Here is an 18,212-nt window from a genome sequence, read left to right on the forward strand (position 1 = left end):
ACCCTAGGCAGTTTAGCTCCAGGGATCATTCCTTACAATCTACTTACAGAGGTTGTCTATAATAGTTCTTTGTATATTTTAGAGAACAGTCCATTATCAGATGTGTATTTTGCAAAAACTTTCTCCTATCTGGCTTATCTTCTCATCCTTCTGACACTGTCTTTCACAGAGCAGTTTTTAATTTTAATGAAGTCCAGCTTATCAATTTTTTCATGGATCATGCCTTTGTTGTTGTACCTGAAAAGTCATCTCAACACCCAAAATCTTACAGGTTTATTCCTATGTTACCTTCAAAGGGTTTTATAGTTTTGTTTGCTATTTAGGTCTGTGGTCCATTTTGAGTTAACTTTTGCGAAGGGCTGTTAGGTCTGTATTCAGAAGCATTTTTTTACATGTAGATGTCCAGTTGTTCCAGCACTATTTTTTGAAAAGACTCTGCTTCATTGCACTGCCTTTGCTCTTTTGTTGAAGGTCAGTTGACCATAGTTATGTGGATCTATTTGGGGGTCTCTAATCTATTCCATTGATCTATTTGTCTTTCTTTTGTCAGTACCACACTCTCTTGACCACTATAGCTTCATAATAAATCTTGAAGTAGGGTAGTGTCAGTCTTCCAACTTTGTTCTTCTCTGTCAATATTTTGTTGGCTATTCTTTTCTTCTCCGTCAATATTCTGTATTGGCTAGTCTTTTGCCTCTCCATATAAACTTTAGAATCAATTTGTCAATATCCACAAAGTAACTTGCTAAGATTTTGATTGGGAATGAATTGAATATATGGAGCAAATTGGAAAGCACTGACATCTTGAGAATATTGAGTCTTCCAATATTCTGGCTTCAAAATCTACGTTTTTCTACCACTATACTTGTTGCTTCTCCAATGGCTTTCAATAATAGTTGATTTCTACTTATTAGTATTAATATTAATACTATTACTAGCATCATCATTTCAGGAATATGAGGGTTTTTTTTTTAATAGATCTTTATTGGAGTATAATTACTTCACAATACTGTGTTAGTTTCTATTGCACAACAAAGCGAATCAGCCACGTGCATACGCATGTCCCCATATCCCCTCCCTCTTGAGCCTCCCTCCCATTCTCCCTCTCCTACCCTTCTAGGTCATCGCAAAGCACCGAGACAATCTCCCTGTGCTATGCTGCTGCTTCCCACCAGCCAACTATTTTACATTCGGTAGTGTGTACATACCAATGCTACTCTCACTTCGCCCCAGCTTCACCCTCCCATCCCATGTCATCAAGTCCAATTCCTATGTCTATCAGTTTATTCCTGCCCTGCAACTAGGTTCATCAGTACCATGTTTTTTTTTTTTTCTTAAGATTCCATATATATGTGTTAGCACACAGTATTTGTTTTTCTCTTTCTGATTTACTTCACTCTGTATGACAGACTCTAGGTCCATCCACCTCACTACAAATAACTCAGTTTAGTTTCTTTTTATGGCTCAGTAATATTCTATTGTATATATGTGCCACATCTTCTTTATCCATTCATCTGTTGATGGACATTTAGGTTGCTTCCATGTCCTACATGTTGTAAATACTGCTGCAATCAACATTGTGTTACATGTCTCTTTTGGAATTATGGTTTTCTCAGGGCTGGGTCATATGGTAGTTCTATTTTTAGTTTTATAAGGAACCTCCAGACTGTTTTGCATAGTGGTTGTATCAATTTACATTCCCACCAACAGTGCAGGAGGGTTCACTTTTCACCACACCCTTCCTAGCATTTATTGTTTATATATATATATATATATATATATATATATATATATATATATATATATTTTGCAGTATGCGGGCCTCTCCTATTGCGGAGCACAGGCTCCGGACGCGCAGGCTCAGTGGCCATGGCCCACGGGCCCAGCCGCTCCACGGCATGTGGGATCTTCCCAGACCGGGGCACAAATCCGTGTCCCCTGCATCAGCAGGCAGACTCTCAACCACTGCGCCACCAGGGAAGCCCCTATATTTTTTGATAATGGCCATTCTGATTGAGGTGAGGTGATACCTCATTGTAGCTTTGATTTGCATTGCTCTAATGATTAGTGATGTTGAGCAGCTTTCCATGTGCCTCTTGGCCATCTGTATGTCTTCCTTGGTGAAATGTCTATTTAGGTCTTTTGCCCATTTTTTAACTGGATTGTTTGTTTTTTTTTGATATTGAGCTCCATGAGCTGTTTGTATATTTTGGAGATTATCCTTTGTCTGTATTTTCATTTGCAACTATTTTCTCCCATTCTGAGGGTTGCCTTTTTGTCTTGTTTATGGTTTCCTTTGCTGTGAAAAACTTTTAACTTTAATTAAGAACCATTTGTTTATTTTTGTTTTTATTTCCGTTACTCTAGGAGGTGGGTCAAAAAAGATCTCGCTATGGTTTATGTCAAAGAGTGTTTTTCCTGTGTTTTCCTTTTAAGAGTTTTATAGTGTCTGGTCTTATATTTAAGTCTCTAATTCATCTGGAGTCTATTTTTGTGTATGGTGTTAGGTAGTGTTCTAATTTCTTTCTTTTACATGTAGCTGTCCAGTTTTCCCAGCACCACTTATTGAAGAGGCTATCTTTTCTCCATTGTATGTTCTTGCCTCCTTTGTCATAAATTAGGTGCCCATGTGCGCGTGGGTTTATCTCTGGGCATTCTACCTCGTACCATTGATCTATATTTCTGTTTTTGTGCCAGTACCATACTCTCTTGATTACCGTAGCTCTGTGTTATAGTTTGAAGTCAGGGAGCCTGATTCCTCCAACTCCGTTTTTCTTTCTCAAGATTGCTTTGGCTATTTGGGGTCTTTTGTGTTTCCCTACAAATTGTAAAATGTTTTGTTCTAGTTCAGTGATAAATGCCATTGGTAGTTTGATAGGGATTGCACTGAATCTGTAGATTGCTTTGGGTAGTATAGTCATTTTCACAATGTTGATTCTTCCAATCCAAGAACATGGTATATTTCTCCATCTGTATATGTCATCATTGATTTCTTTCATCAGTGTTTTATAGTTTTGTAAGTACAAGTCTTTTGCCTCCTTAGGCAGGTTTATTCCTAGGTATTGTATTCTTTTTGTTGCAATGGTAAATGGGAGTGTTTCTTTAATTTCTCTTTCTGATTTTTCCTTGTTGGTGTATAGGAATGCCAGAGATTTCTGTGTATTAATTTTGTAACCTGCAACCTTACCAAATTCATTGCTTAGTTGCAATAGTTTTCTGGTGGCATCTTTAGGATTTTCTATGTATAGTATCAAGTCATCGGCAAACAGTGACAGTTTTACTTCTTCTTTTCCAATTTGTACTCCTTTTATTTCTTTTTCTTCTCTGATTGCTGTGGCTAGGACTTCCAAAACTATGTTGAATATGAGTGGTGAGAGTGGACATCCTTGTCTTGTTTCTGATGTTAGTGGAAGTGCTTTTAGTTTTTCACCATTGAGTATGATGCTTGCTGTGGGTTTGTCATATACAGCCTTTATTATGTTGAGGTAGGTTCCCTCTATGCCCATTTTCTGGAGAGTTTTTATCATAAGTGGGTGTTGAATTTTGTCAAAAGCTTTTTCTGTACCTATTGAGATGATCATATGGTTTTTATTCCTTAATTTGGTAATGTGGTGTATCACACTGATTGATTTGTGTAAACTGAAGAAATCTTGCATCCCTGGGATAAATCCCACTTGATCATGGTGTATGATCCTTTTAATGTGCTGTTGGATTCCGTTTGCTAGTATTTTGTTCAGGATTTTTGTATCTATGTTCATCAGTGATATTGGTCTATAATTTTCTTTTTTTGTGATATATTTTCCTGGTTTTGGTATCAGGGTGAAGGTGGCTTCACAGAATGAATTTGTGAGTGTTTCTCCCTCTGCAATTTTTGGAAGAGTTAGAGAAGGATGGGTGTTAGCTCTTCTCTAACTGATAGAATTCGCCTCTGATGCCATCATCCTGGACTTTTGTTTGTTGGAAGATTGTTAATTATGGTTTCAATTTTATTACTTGTGATAGGTCTGCTTATATTTTCTAATTCTTCCTGGTTCAGTCTTGGAAAATTGTAACTTTCCAAGAATCTGTCCATTTCTTCGTGGTTGTCCATTTTATTGGCATATAGTTGTTTGTAGTAGTCTTATAATCTTTTGTATTTCTGCAGTGTCAGTTGTGATTGCTCCTTTTTCATTTCTAATTTTATTGATATGCGTCCTCTCCCTTTTTTTCTTGATGAATCCGGCTAAGGGTTTATCAATTTTGTTTATCTTCTCAAAGAACAAACTTTTAGTTTTATTGCTCTTTGCTATTGTTTTCTTCATTTCCATTTCATTTATTTCTGCTCTGATCTTTATTACTTCTTTCCTTCTTCTGACTTTGGGTTTTCTTTGTTCTTATTTCTCTAGTTGTTTTAGGTGTAGGGTTAGATAGTTTATTTGAGATTCTTCTTGGTTTTTGAGGTGAGATTGAATTGCTATAAACTTCCCTCTTAGAACTGTTTTTGCTGCATCCCATAGGTTTTGGATCACCGTCTTTTCATTGTTATTTGTTCCTATGTATTTTTTTATTTCTTCTTTGATTTCTTCAGTGTTCTCTTGGTTATTTAATAGTGCACTGTTTAGCCTCCATGTATTTGTGTTTTTTACAGTTTTTTTCCTGTAATTGATTTCCAATCTCATAGCATTGTGGTCAGAAAAGATGCTTGATATGATTTCAATTTTTTATATTTTCCAAGCCTTGTTTTGTTACCCACGATGTGATCTATCCTGGAGAATGTTCCATGTGCACTTGAGAAGAAAGTGTATTCTGTCACTTTTGGGTGGAATGTTCTATAAATATCAATTAGATCTATCTGGTCTATTGTGCCACTTAAAGCTTGTGTTCCCTTATTTATCTTCTGCTTGGATGATCTGTCCATTGGTGTAACTGGGGTGTTAAAGTTCCCTACTATTATTGTGTTACTGTCAATTTCTCCTTTCATGATTGTTAGCATTTCCCTTATGTATTGAGGTGCTCCTATGTTGGGTGCATAAACATTTATAATTCTTATATCTTCTTCTTGGATTGATCCTTTGATCATTATGTAGTGTCCTTCCTTATCTCTTGTAACAGTTTTTATTTTAAAGTCTATTTTATCTGATATGAGAATTGCTACTCCAGCTACCTTTTGATTTCCATTGGCATGGAATATCTTTTTCCATCCCTTCACTTTCAATCTGCATGTATCCTTAGGTCTGAAGTGGGTCTCTTGTAGACAGCATATATATGGGTCTTGTTTTTGTATCCATTCAGCCAGTCTGTGTCTTCTGGTTGGGGCATTTCATCCATTTACATTCAACATTATTATCAATATGTATGTTCCTATTACCATTTTCTTAATTGTTTGGGGTTTGGTTTTGTGGGTCTTTTTCTTCTCTTGTGTTTCCCGCTTAGGGAAGTTTCTTTAGCATTTGCTGTAAAGCTGGTTTGGTGGTGCTGAATTCTCTTAGCTTTTACTTTTCTGAAAAGCTTTTGACTTTTCCATCGAATTTGAATGAGATCCTTGCTGGGTAGAGTAATCTTGATTGTAGGTTTTTCTCTCATCACTTTAAGTATATCCTGCCACTCCCTTCTGGCCTGCAGAGTTTCCACTGAAAAATCAGCCTGATATCCTATGGGGATTCCTTTGTATGTTATTTTTTGTTTTTCCCTTGCTGCTTTTAATATTTTTTCTTTGAATTTAATTTTTGTTTGTTTGATTAATATGTGTCTTGGTGTGTTTTTCCTAGGGTTTATCCTGTATGGGACTCTCTGTGCTTCCTAGACTTGGGTGACTATTTCTTTTCCCATGTTAGGGAAGTTTTCAACCATAATCTCTTCAAATATTTTCTCAGACCCTTTCTTTTTCTCTTCTTCTTCTGGGACCCCTATAATTCGAATGTTGGTGTGTTTAGTGTTGTCCCAGAGGTCTCTGAGACTGTATTCAATTCTTTTCAGTCTATTTTTCTTTTTTCTGTTCCTCGGCAGTTATTTCCACCCATTTGCATTCCAGCTCACTTATTTGTTCTCTGCCTCCGTTATTCTGTTATTGATTCCTTCTAGTGTATTTTTCATTTCAGTTATTATGTTGTTCATCTCTGTTTGTTTGTTCTTTAGTTGTTCTAGATCTTTGTTAAACATTTCTTGTATTTTCTTAACCCATGCCTCCATTCTATTTCTGAGATTCTGGATCATCTTCACTATCATTACTATGAATTCTTTTTCAGGTAGATTGCCTATTTCCTCTTCATTTATTTGGTCTCGTAGGTTTTCACCTTGCTCCTTCATCTGTGACATATTTTTTCGCCATCTCATTTTTTTTTTTTTTTAATGAATGGGATTGTGTTCCTGTCTTACTGGTTGTTTGGCCTGAGGCTTCCAACACTGGGGTTTGTAGGCTATTGGGTAGAGCTGGGTCTTGGTACTGAGGTGAGGAACACTGTGAGACCTCACTCCAATGAATATTCCCTGGGGTGTGAAGGAGTATGAGTTTTTAACATAATTCCATTTGGTTTTTATATAACCACTTTGAAAAAGGTTAATCAGCATATTCAGAAGTTTGGAAATTTAAGAACTAATGCCAATGAGAAGGACAAAGTTTCTTTTGTGAATTTTAAGAATTCACTCCAAAATCATCTTTGCACTTCCCCTATCATTATTGTAGTTAATTGTTAATGTCTTTTACCCATAATAAAATGAACAACTGGTGTTCACATATGTTATTATCCAAGCTACCTCTGATGCCTAATATAGGGTTCGTATAAGATAGATGGTCATTAAACATTTGTTGAAAAAGTTAATGCATGAATGAGTAGATGCATGAATGAAAAGATTATAATCATAGAAAGAAGTCTCTAAGTTAGTTAATGATTCTTGCTGGAATTTTCACTTAGAGTATTTTCCTAGTACTTCACCATGCTTAGTCTCTTTTATTGTAGATTTTAATATTATGACACTAAATTCAGTCACAATTACACTTGTTTAATAAGTGAAAGAGGATAGATTCCAATTGATTTGGCCTTTTGTGGTCTAAAATGTCTTTGCTCGTAGATCTTATTTGCTAATGCATCATATGCCTTTAGTAACAGAAACTTTTTCAAATTCTCCTTTTGAGCAAAAATATTTGGCACAAATGAGACAAATTTGTATGGAAACACAAAAAACCCTGAACAGCCAAAACAATATTAAGAAAGAAGAACAAAGCTGGAGGTATCACACACCATGATTTCAAACTACACTACAAAGGTAAAGTCATCTAAACAGTATGGTACTGGCACAAAAAGAGATACACAGATCAATGGAAGAGAATAGAGATCCCAGAAATGAACCCACAGTTATATGGGCAATTAGTCTACAACAAAGGAGGCAAGATTATACAATGGGGAAAAGATATTCTTTTCAATAGATGGTGCTGGGAAAAATGGACAGCTATAAGCAGAAGAATCAAACTGAACTACTCTCACACACCATGCACAAAAATAAATTCCAAATGCATTAAAGACTTAAATGTAAGACCTGAAACCATAAAAAATCTAGAAAACATAGGCAATACTGTCTTTGACATCAGTCTTAGCAAAAAATGTTTTTGAATGTGTCTCCTCAGTCAAGGGAAACAAAAACAAAAATAAATAAATGGGACTACACCGAACTAAAAAGCTTTTGCACAGCAGAAGAAACTATCAACAAAATGAAAAGGCCACCAATGAATGGAAGAAGATATTTACAAATGATATATTTGATAAGGTGTTAATATCCAAAATATACAAAGAACTCAACATAGAAACTCAACATTAAAAAAAAAAAAGCAACCTGATTTTAAAATTGGCAGAATATTGTAATAAACATTTTCCAGAGAAGACATATAGATGTTCAAAAGGGACATGAAAAGATGTTCAACATCAGTAATCAGTAGGAAAATGCAAATCAAAGCCACAATGAGATATCATCTCATACCAGTCAGAATGCCTATTATCAAAACTACAGCAAATAAGGAGTGTTATCTAAGATGTTAAAAAAGAGGAACCCTTGTGCACGGTTGGCGGGAACATAAATTGGTACAGCCAATATGGAAAACAACATGGAGATTCCTCAAAAAATTAAAAATAAAACTACCATACAATCCAGCAATTCCACACCTGGGTACTTATCCGAAGAAAACAAAAACAGTACTTAGAAAAGATATATGCATCCCTATGTTCATTTCAACATAATTTACAATAGCCAAGAAATGGAAGAAACTTAAACACCTATCATAGATGAATGGATAAAGAAGAGGTGGTATATATATATATATATACATAATGGAATATTACTCAGCCAAAAAAAAAAGAATGAAATCTTACAATTTGTGACAACATGGATGGACCAAGAGGGTATTATGCTAAGTGAAATAACTCAGACAGAGAAAGGCAAATACTGTATTATTTCACTTATATGTGAAATCTAAAAAAACAAAACAAATATAACAAAACAGAAACAGAGTTATAGATACAGAGAACAAACAGGTAGTTGTGAGGGGATGGGGGTGGTGGGGAGGAAAGAAGTAGGTGAAGGAGATTAAGAGGTACAAACTTCCAGATTCAAATAATGAGACATGGGTATGAAATGTACAGTGTGGGGAATATAGTCTATAACTATGTTATATATTTGCACAGTGAAATATCATTTTTTTCCAACTAGCTTTCCATCACAAGTCAAAAGTCTTTGAACTTATGAGTAAGCTTCATAGCCTGAAAGTGGTGAGTGTTTTTCCAGAAGGTTTTCAGATTTTTTTAATGCCTGCCTTTACTGGACTTGGTTCAAAATTTTCTAATGGGAAGCATACTTTAAACAGCCTTGATTCCATGTTTTTAATATATTATTTTACTTTATTGCTATTCCCTGAGAGCACTTACAATCAACATATTTTTTAAAGTTTTATATTTGGTAATATTCTGTTGGTTCTTTGTTTCCTGTTATAATGGGCTTTCAAATATTAAGCAAATTAGCAGATTTTCCAAACACACACATCTATACAGGACAGTGTGATATTAGAAGGTTCCTGAAATTAAGTAATACAATGTAAATGCTTTCTGCATTACCCATTTGCTGCATAGAAAGTGAGGAAAATTGCCAATGGGTTTATTTTAGGGAGAAAACTACTATTTTGAAATAAAATACCAAGTTTACCACATCAATCCTATTTTATTCTTAATCATGTTCAATTTGGGAGTATCCTCTTACATTTATATATAAGGAAATGATATAAGGAGCTGACCTATTATTTTCAAAGACAAAGGTTATCATACACAAAATAAATAACTTTTTCTAGTTTATCTGTTCACTACAAAGTTTTTAATGAATTAACACTTTTTATAGTCTCATTAAATGTACATGTTTAAAGTGCTTAACAAAATAATGCCATGTTTAAAGTTTAACTGCCTTAAGCATAACGCTGGCCATGCTACTCCTATTTCCTTCATCCTTGCTTGGGAAGGATATTTGGTCACACATACTCCTACACACATAGTTCAGTTATTCACCCTGATCTCAGAGCTCTTCTTTCCACCTCCCATCTATTTTTTATTATTATTCCAGGTTTCTTCCTCTTCCTTCCTTCCTCCCCACCCACTCAACCCAACTACCCACTGAAATCCTGAGTTCTGCTCTTCAGTAGTTTTTCCAAATTAGCACTTTCCTCCGTTTCCCTTCAGCAATATTTTGCATGCCTAATTCCTCCTTAGAGACCACTTGTTCATCTTAGCTCTACGATCATTCTCCAATTTCTGCTTATCTCACGAGAGATTTAGACAGCTCCATGCTCTTCCATTTTCCATTCCATAACAAAACATTTCTTTGGAAGGTGTGGCCAAGAATCCCCAAAAGCAAGTTCAGTGAACCAGTACCGTAAGAAGGCTTTGTAGCAGATGAGAAATTTTGCAAAGCTGTGGTCACACTAAAGTGCATTATGGCTAATGCCTAGCTGATTGCATTTTCATTTGTAAATATGGCAATACTGCCAAGAACATGAATCAGGCTTACATATGACAGCAGGTTACCTAGGATTCCATGCTGTTACAAAGCTCTTCTGAAAGACCCTTGATAATTGGGGTGTGGAGTGATGCTATAGTCAACACTTTCTAAATGGTTTTAAAAATAAATTATATACAAGGGGTGTGAAAAATGTACCTCTATAATTTCACTTTTTTTCAACAATGACTTCAGATTGTTTCCATTTAAATTACAAATGAAATTTCATTATTAATCTTTAGATGCTGTAAAATAAACTAAGTTATTCATCTAGTCACTTGTTCAATAAATATTTACTGAATACCAGCTATGTGGCAAACACAGTTCAACATAAGTTGAGTATCAAAAAAGTCTTGGTTTTCAACTTACCATGAGCCATACGATGAAACCAGTAGTAACCAAAGTCAACTCCCAAGAAAGTTAAATACCAAGTCCATGGAGAATCCCAAGGCAAACTGATAAGCCTGTAGTTCTCCCAGATATAAATGTAACTGGTCAGTTCAATGCTCCTGGAAAACCAACTGGAAAGATACAATGTATAAGCAATGATTATACTATATTTTAGATGTAAAATTATGCTAAACCATTTTAGATAATATTTAAAAATTAATATGTTCATACATAAAAATAAAATCCTTTCCCCCTTTCTCTTGGCTTCTTACTGCTCTATCATACCTTTGAAGAGGCTCAATTTCCTTGGTATCAAAATGATTCACATGATGTTTCCTTTTGCGTAACAGGCATCATGGATGTCAACTATTCCCCTATTTCATGGAATTGAGGAAGTTCCCTTTATATGTCTCTTAAAAATACTTTTCATGGAAACCATATAACATAAAAATGACAAAACTATGACTTATTTTCTGTGACTGTCATTTCTAAATCTTAGTAAAGAACACAAGAAGGGTGCTTTTTAAAGGAAATGTAAAAAGTAGAAAATTATAAATAGCATATTTTTTAAAGGGACTGCAAAATGACTACTGCCTTAAAATATATTAATCCCATAAAGTTTGCCTTTAAAGTTGCTTCTGACTGACTCTATTCTCTCTTCCTGTCTAGTCCCTCCTCTCTTTCACACACACACACACACACACACACACACACTCTATGTTTTCTAGATATTATTCTTAAGACTACAAATTGGATTCTCATAGCATATCAGTATTTCTTACAGTAATATAAACTATGGATCTCAAAATATAAGGGAATAATTTTTCCCTAGAAATAAACAATTGTTTTTAAAACCCAGACAGCATATCTCTTACCACATATTCTACCAAGCTTCTATAAATTCTTATGTCAAGAAATTTCAAAAATATACATAATATACTTCAATTTTATAAAGAGTAGTATTTTTTCTTTTAAATCTCCTGTGATCAAATTTAGGATCAGACTCAAGATAATCATTCCTTTTATCACTTTTATAGATATGATTGAACTGACTTTTTCATTAATATTTTTCACTCATATGTAAAATGAATTATTCTACTTAATAAAGATTTATTTATAAACCATGAACAAGTGAGAAAGTTCTGAAATATTCTAACTTTAAATAAAAGTCAAAGAAGCAGCTCATTAGTTTATTGTTAAAATTCATTATTTCACTAGTATTTCCCTTTACATAGTCATCATCTATGAATTAGCATGTTACTCGTTTTGTTGGAGACCCAGATGTTTACTTTTAATCTAATGTTGACATTAGTTATGATATGACTTCAACTGTGATTTAAAAACTTTAAAATTGTCTCACATTTTGAATCCTTCAAGTTATTATTTAATCAGTAACATAAAACACTAGGCTTCTTCACAACAGCATTAATATAAGTAACTAATAGAAATGCCAAATACCTACACTTTGAAAAAGGATTACACATCATCAGATCTTAAAACTCAGTTTTCAATTTAAGATTACTCTAGGTTTGTAAATTGGTCCCCATACACGGAGGGTAAGAAGAAACTAAAGAAAGAGACAGAACACTCCAGACTGGGAAGTGGCAGTTTTAACAAACAAGGAACTTAGAGAGGAGGTTTGTCTTCTGTGGCTGCAAGACATGTAAATGTCCATACTCACACTCCAGAATGTTAAAATTTTCTAGAAAGGTCTTAACTGGGTTCAAGTCACTTATTCAGTCCAGATGGTCTCAACAACACCTTACTCTCTCAAGACTGCATCCTTGAAACAGCTGTTAGCATGGGACTGTAGGTGGAACTTACATTCCATGGACAGGGGAGAGAGTAAGGGAAAGGGGAAGGGGAAGTAAAGTTCAGCTTATAGGTCAACCAGGGTCGCATCCTCTCCACGACCGCCTCCAACAATTATATGGCTGGAAAGAGCAATTTTGTCCTTAATTGTGAGTCCTTGATCCAAGGAGACTACCTACCCAGCACCCCTGTCACAACTCAGGCAATGCCCTGAATACTTCCAGAATCCCCTGTCAAGTGGCCCTGAGCCTGCTTTCAGGACTGCATGGGCCTCTTTCCTGGTCCAGGCCTCCAGAGGGTCCACCTATGCATGCGTGTAAAGTCCTCAACATGACAAGGTAGACAAAAGTGGCTTCATTGGACGTGTAGACAGAGCTGGGACGAGCAGTCTGGGGTGTGCACACACAGGTGTGTGAGGTCCCTCATGAGACAGCACAGGCCATGGGCCAGGGGCTTTCACCCTGTTCTAGAACTCTGAGGAATCCAAGAACTTGAAATTTGAAATGTGTCTTCCAATTTGTCATCCAGGTTATTTATCAGGGTAGGGGGAATAAAACGAATTTTATTTTAAAGCATGTTAGCTTGGTTGGTAATTCTTACACATCTAGACTAAGGCTTCTGAACAGTGTCATTACTGACATTTGGACAAGATAATTCTTTGTAGTAGGGGTCTGTCCTGTGAAAACTATTACCCAAACTATGAAACCTTATAATTGCTCCTTAATACTCATTAGTAGAGGATTAACCACATAAAATTCAAGTTTTAGGGAAAAAAATGGTGAATAATATCAATCTTATATGATTATAACTTATTATTACTTAATTTTTCTAAAACAGAAATTCTAAAGTTAGACACTGCTGTTATTTGGGCCAGATGATCCTTTGCTGTGGGGGCCTATCTTGTGCTTTGTAGGAGGTTTAGCAGCATCCCTGGCCTCTGCCCACTAGATGCCAGTAGCACAGCCCTCCACCCAGGTGTGACAACAAAATGTCCAAATGTCTCCCAGGGGCAAAACTGCCCCAGTTGATAACCCTAAAAAAGACTGATCTAGAAAGAAAAAATTAAAACTTAGGAAAATGCAATAGAAAGTTGAAATAATCTAGATTTTTTTATATCCGCTTTACTACATGGTGTCAAAGCAGGTCAATTCATGGATTCATTCAGTCATTCAAAAAATTCATATTAAGTGCCTGCTAGGTTCCAGGCACAGCACAAGAAAGGGAGGACACACTGGTGAAGAGGGCAAATACAGCCACCTGCCTCATCAATGTCCCACCAATTCAGTATCTCTTTTTAAAGCTGCTATCTTTCTTGTCAGTTTTCTAGTGACAATTGAAATACGCTTTCAGATAACAAAACTTCAATAATAGAAAGAGGGTCCCTGGAAAACTTCCATGTGTAAAACAAAAAGAACCTGCCTGTAATTGAAATACTTTATTTCCTGCACAGGTGCCAGGTCTTGAGCAGACACCCAATTTATTATTCTGTCAACTTACTTATTAGGGTTGACACAAATCGAGCTGAAATATGCCTTACATACTACAGGCAAGGCTGTTTCTTTTTTTTTTTTTTCACACCTTAGCACAAAGCCAAACTTTCCTCAAGGTGAAGGGAAAGAGTGGAGAAGCTGTGGGAATTAAATTCCCGGTTCTCTATCAGCAAGATGAATATGATCCTCTTCCATCATAAATGGGAAAAAACAGCCATGGAGTGCCCACAACTAAAAACAATTCGGCAAGAGATACACCTGGGAAATGATTATCAAGCTCTGGAAAGCCCTTGATTGCAGGAAATAGCACCTATATTTTCAAAAATGTTCCCACCAGACCTTGAATCATAACACTAACCCTCTTCCTCTTTCTCCTCCCAATTCCTTCATTCTCTCCCAGCCCCCAATCCCAGCATATGACTCTGCACTCTGGAATTCAAATGACAACTCTAACCCCTATCCTGTAGAAAGAGACATATGTAATATGCATATATAGTGAGCTTACTTTATCATGTGGAGATGGAAATTAGGTAGCACAGGGGCTTTGAATAACCAAATGCTAGATCCGTTTTATTCATTAAGTTTAAATGCAAGACTGAGAAAATAATCTAAATATAAGGAGGCATTAGACTCCTCTAATTAACAACCTGTATGTGTAGAGACTCCCCTCCCATTTTGTCCTATATTCTTTATAAATTCCCCCCAAATAGCTATTTCTCTTGGGTCTGAAGTATATCTTCTGGCAAATGAAAGACAGTTAATTTTTCATGTGTTTTATGTAAGCTTTTCTGTCCACACTAGAAATCTGTCCTGTCAGACTGGTGGTTGCCAAGGGGGAGGGGGTTGGGGGAGGGATGGAATGGGAGATTAGGGTTAGCAGATGTGAGCTTTTATATATAGAATGGACAAACAACAAGGTCCTACTGCATAGCACAGAGAACTATATTCAATATCCTATGATAAAGGAAAAGAATATTTTTAAAAAGAATGTATATGTGTGTGTGTGTGTGTGTGTGTGTGTGTGTGTATGTATAACTGAATCATTTTGCTGTATAGCAGTAATTAACACAACACTGTAAATCAACTACACTTCAATAAAAATAAAATCTGTCGGGCTTCCCTGGTGGAGCAGTGGTTGAGAGTCCGCCTACCGATGCAGGGGACACGAGTTCGTGCCCCAGTCTGGGAAGATCCCACATGCCGCGCAGCGTCTGGGCCTGTGAGCCATGGCCGCTGAGCCTGCGCATCCGGAGCCTGTGCTCCGCAACGGGAGAGGCCACAACAGTGAGAGGCCCGCATATCGCAAAAAATAAAAAATATAAAATAAAATCTCTCCTGTCAATGTTTACTGACTGTAAAATCTGGTTAAGATACCAAAATAGTATTCCAGTACTGATGGTGGATTTTTAAAAATATAAAGTTACCTTATAATGTTGAAATTTTTCAATAATCAATAAATGAGAATAAGTATTTGAGGATTGAGAATTACAAAGCTAATCTGTTATCAAAGTCATCTGAGTGTGAATGTTCCCATCATCGAAAGTAGAGAAAGGTAACACTAGACAGGTCGTTCACCATCTCACTATCTCTCAGCTAATTTGACATGAGAGCATTAGGCTGAATGGACCTTAAAATTATCTAGCTCTCAAAATACTCTCATGCGCTAATCATTAATCAAGCAAATGAAATTTGATGTAAGGCTCTCATTGCCAACTGTTAAAATTTCAAAGCAACTTTCAGAGTAAGTTGAATTACGTACTCAGTGTTCACAGACGCCTGCCAACTTGTACTATTTTATAACTGTCATTAGAGAAATTTGGCCAGATTATGCAAAATTGAAAAAAATAAATTAGACTTTTTATTTCTAAAAATCTTGTCATAAATTAGAAAATAAACCAATATTTACATGAGATCATTTGAAATACCCTTACAAGTTTCACGAAGTTATAAATAAATTAATATATATATAACTATATGTTATATATATAATTATATATATATTGATATTTCTGATAAATTGCGTTGTTTACTTCTAAATCTCTTATACCTGGCCCAGGAACTTGCACTCTCTATCTGTAAAGCTACTGCCACTTTTGCTCCATCTAGTGGAATATTGATTTTTGCTCAGTAATAACAAAATACATAACACAAGCTCTACCTTCTGCAGGCAGACATTTGTACTGCTATTTCCTACTGTGAAATGACATTTATGAAACAATCACTTAATTTATTTCTTTTTAAAACAACCGCAAAACCATAGACTTTTGTAAACACAATGTGGTAGATCTGGAAGAAGTAAATGTGCTACATTTTTTACTTTGCAAGAAGTAAATTACTTCAAGTAATTCAATTACTCTACTGAATAAGCACGCAAAGCCATACTAATAAGTGCAAGGAAGCTTGCATTCATCATTTGGGAATGATAGTCTAAGAGCTAGCTCTGAAGTCACACCATTAATAACAAAGTCTATTTATAAGGTTTCTAAGGTAAAAGTTAAGGGGACATGTAAAAGTTAAGGGGGCATTCTCTCTAGCAAAAATAACTAACAAACCAGCAGATTTTTTAGATATATTTTGTTTGCATGGGGTGTTCGTTTCATAATTTTCTAAGTTAATAAAAATATGTTAATATTCATAATAAAATACCATTATTAACATTACATAAATAAATTTATCTCTTACTTAGGACAATGAATAACTGTTGACTAAAGTCATCATCCCAAATGACAGGTACTTGTTTGTCAGAAGCCCACGTTGCCAAAAACAGTATTGCCTCTGCTACTAAAGTCTAGTGGAAAAATGCAGTACACAATTTTCCTTTATTCTCTAGTCCCACCCCAAGGAGTCAAAAGTATCTCAAAGAAGTTTAATATCCTCCTCTTTAATTTTTTTTTTTTTTTTTTTTTTTTTTTATGAATTGAAACTTTCTTGTCAGGAGTGGAAAATTCCATGGCAGTCATGGCCAGTAAAACTGTAGATACCTTTGGTCTAACACTGCAGACCTAGTTCCACAGTAAAAATTGGCAGGGACCCATGTGTATTAAAAGTAGAGTGTCCCCAACTCATTTGAAAATTTACCTACTTAAATTATCCCTCCAACCTATTGCAATTTGATTTATAATCTGCTGTTCAACAGAATAAATGAACCCATTAAAAACAAACATACTGTAGATATTTATATCAGGAATAAAATTTCTCTGGGGAGGATGCAATTTATGAAAGCAGAAATATTGGAAGGAAGTAACAAATTGAAGTCCCGATTTTCTAATGAAGGATTGGAAACTGAGCTCTGCTTCAACAAGCAAGAAAAAAAAAGACGTAATTATTTTTCACTCATTAGCATTTCAGTCAGTAGCAGAATATTTCAGAAGTTTCAGATAGATTTTTAAAAATTGATTTAGTCAATATTTTGTTTAGTTTAACTTTTTATAGTGACAAATGCAAGTAATTGATAGAAAGGCAGATTATCTGCATATGATACAATGCATTTAACTACAATAAATACACATATCTGTCTATAATTTCAGGACTACATTCTGACTAGGAAGTCTGCCTACTGGATTCCAGAAGAGCAAAACAGATGCAGGCCTGCCCAGAATCTGGTTCTTAGGACAGATGGACTTTTATTACATATCATGGTCTGTCCGACAGGCTTGTAAACAAGGTACAATCTTGTCTATGATGAATATTTTCCTTACATAAAGATTTGAAAAGATACACATATATCTTTTCCATCAATATGGTAAGTATGCTACCAATCTTCAAGGTACTTTGACTTTTATGTAATAACGAAATTGAGATCCTCAAATAAACATTGTTTTTCCTCAAAGTCTGCACACAGCATTTCCATTACATGAATGGCAAAGTGGAAAAACATGTTCATGGCTGCACTTTGATTTCCCCAACTTCTTTTTGCAGAGGCCACATGCCTATTTCAAATTATTATCCAAAGTATAATTCCTCACAAAGGGATTAACAAATGGTATACTACCATTTTTCTTGCAATCATGTATTTTAAGGACGTGGCAAGCCCCTGTTGTTGGTATAGAAAGTGAAATTAGTCCCTCGGAGAGGGTATGATCAATGCCGTGTTAATCTAACCTTCAGCTGTTAACGATTTGCAGGAGGATTCCCCTTGATGCTGTGGCTTCAACTGAAATATTGTTCTAAGAGTTTCTGTCAAATCCCCCTTCTCGTCTTGTGCTGAAAGGGGATTGAGGGGCGTGCATCCTGAGGATCAGCTTTCTCTGCTTATATCTATGAATTTTTTTAATAGCAACAAAGTAAATGAAAATATTTTAAAATTTTATTTTCAAATAATTAGCTTTGCTGAGATCTTTCACATAAGACTATGAAAGATAAAATTCTTTATAAAACTTACAAAGTTATCCACATTTCATAATTTAGGATTGTGAACAAAAAAGAAGCAAGATGCTGTTCTCATTCAAAATACAACTATAGAAAAATATGCTCCAAATTCAAGTTCACAACCTTTTCCCTTTCTTTCAAAAGGCA

General features: G+C 35.4%; 1 protein-coding gene across 2 annotated transcripts in view; it reads right to left on the reverse strand.

Moving 5' to 3' along the window:
* The window catches only part of AGMO (alkylglycerol monooxygenase), a 374,135-nt gene that overhangs the window by 300,594 nt on the left and 55,329 nt on the right, over positions 1-18,212 (reverse strand). For both annotated transcript variants that reach the window (XM_082662251.1, XM_082662250.1), the window contains exon 5: positions 10,375-10,526. In XM_082662251.1, coding sequence (XP_082518377.1) covers positions 10,375-10,526 — 152 coding nt within the window. The remainder of the gene's footprint in view (positions 1-10,374; positions 10,527-18,212) is intronic.

The sequence above is a fragment of the Grampus griseus genome (genome assembly GCF_964374135.1).
Source record: "Grampus griseus genome assembly, chromosome: 9".
NCBI lineage: Eukaryota > Metazoa > Chordata > Mammalia > Artiodactyla > Delphinidae > Grampus > Grampus griseus.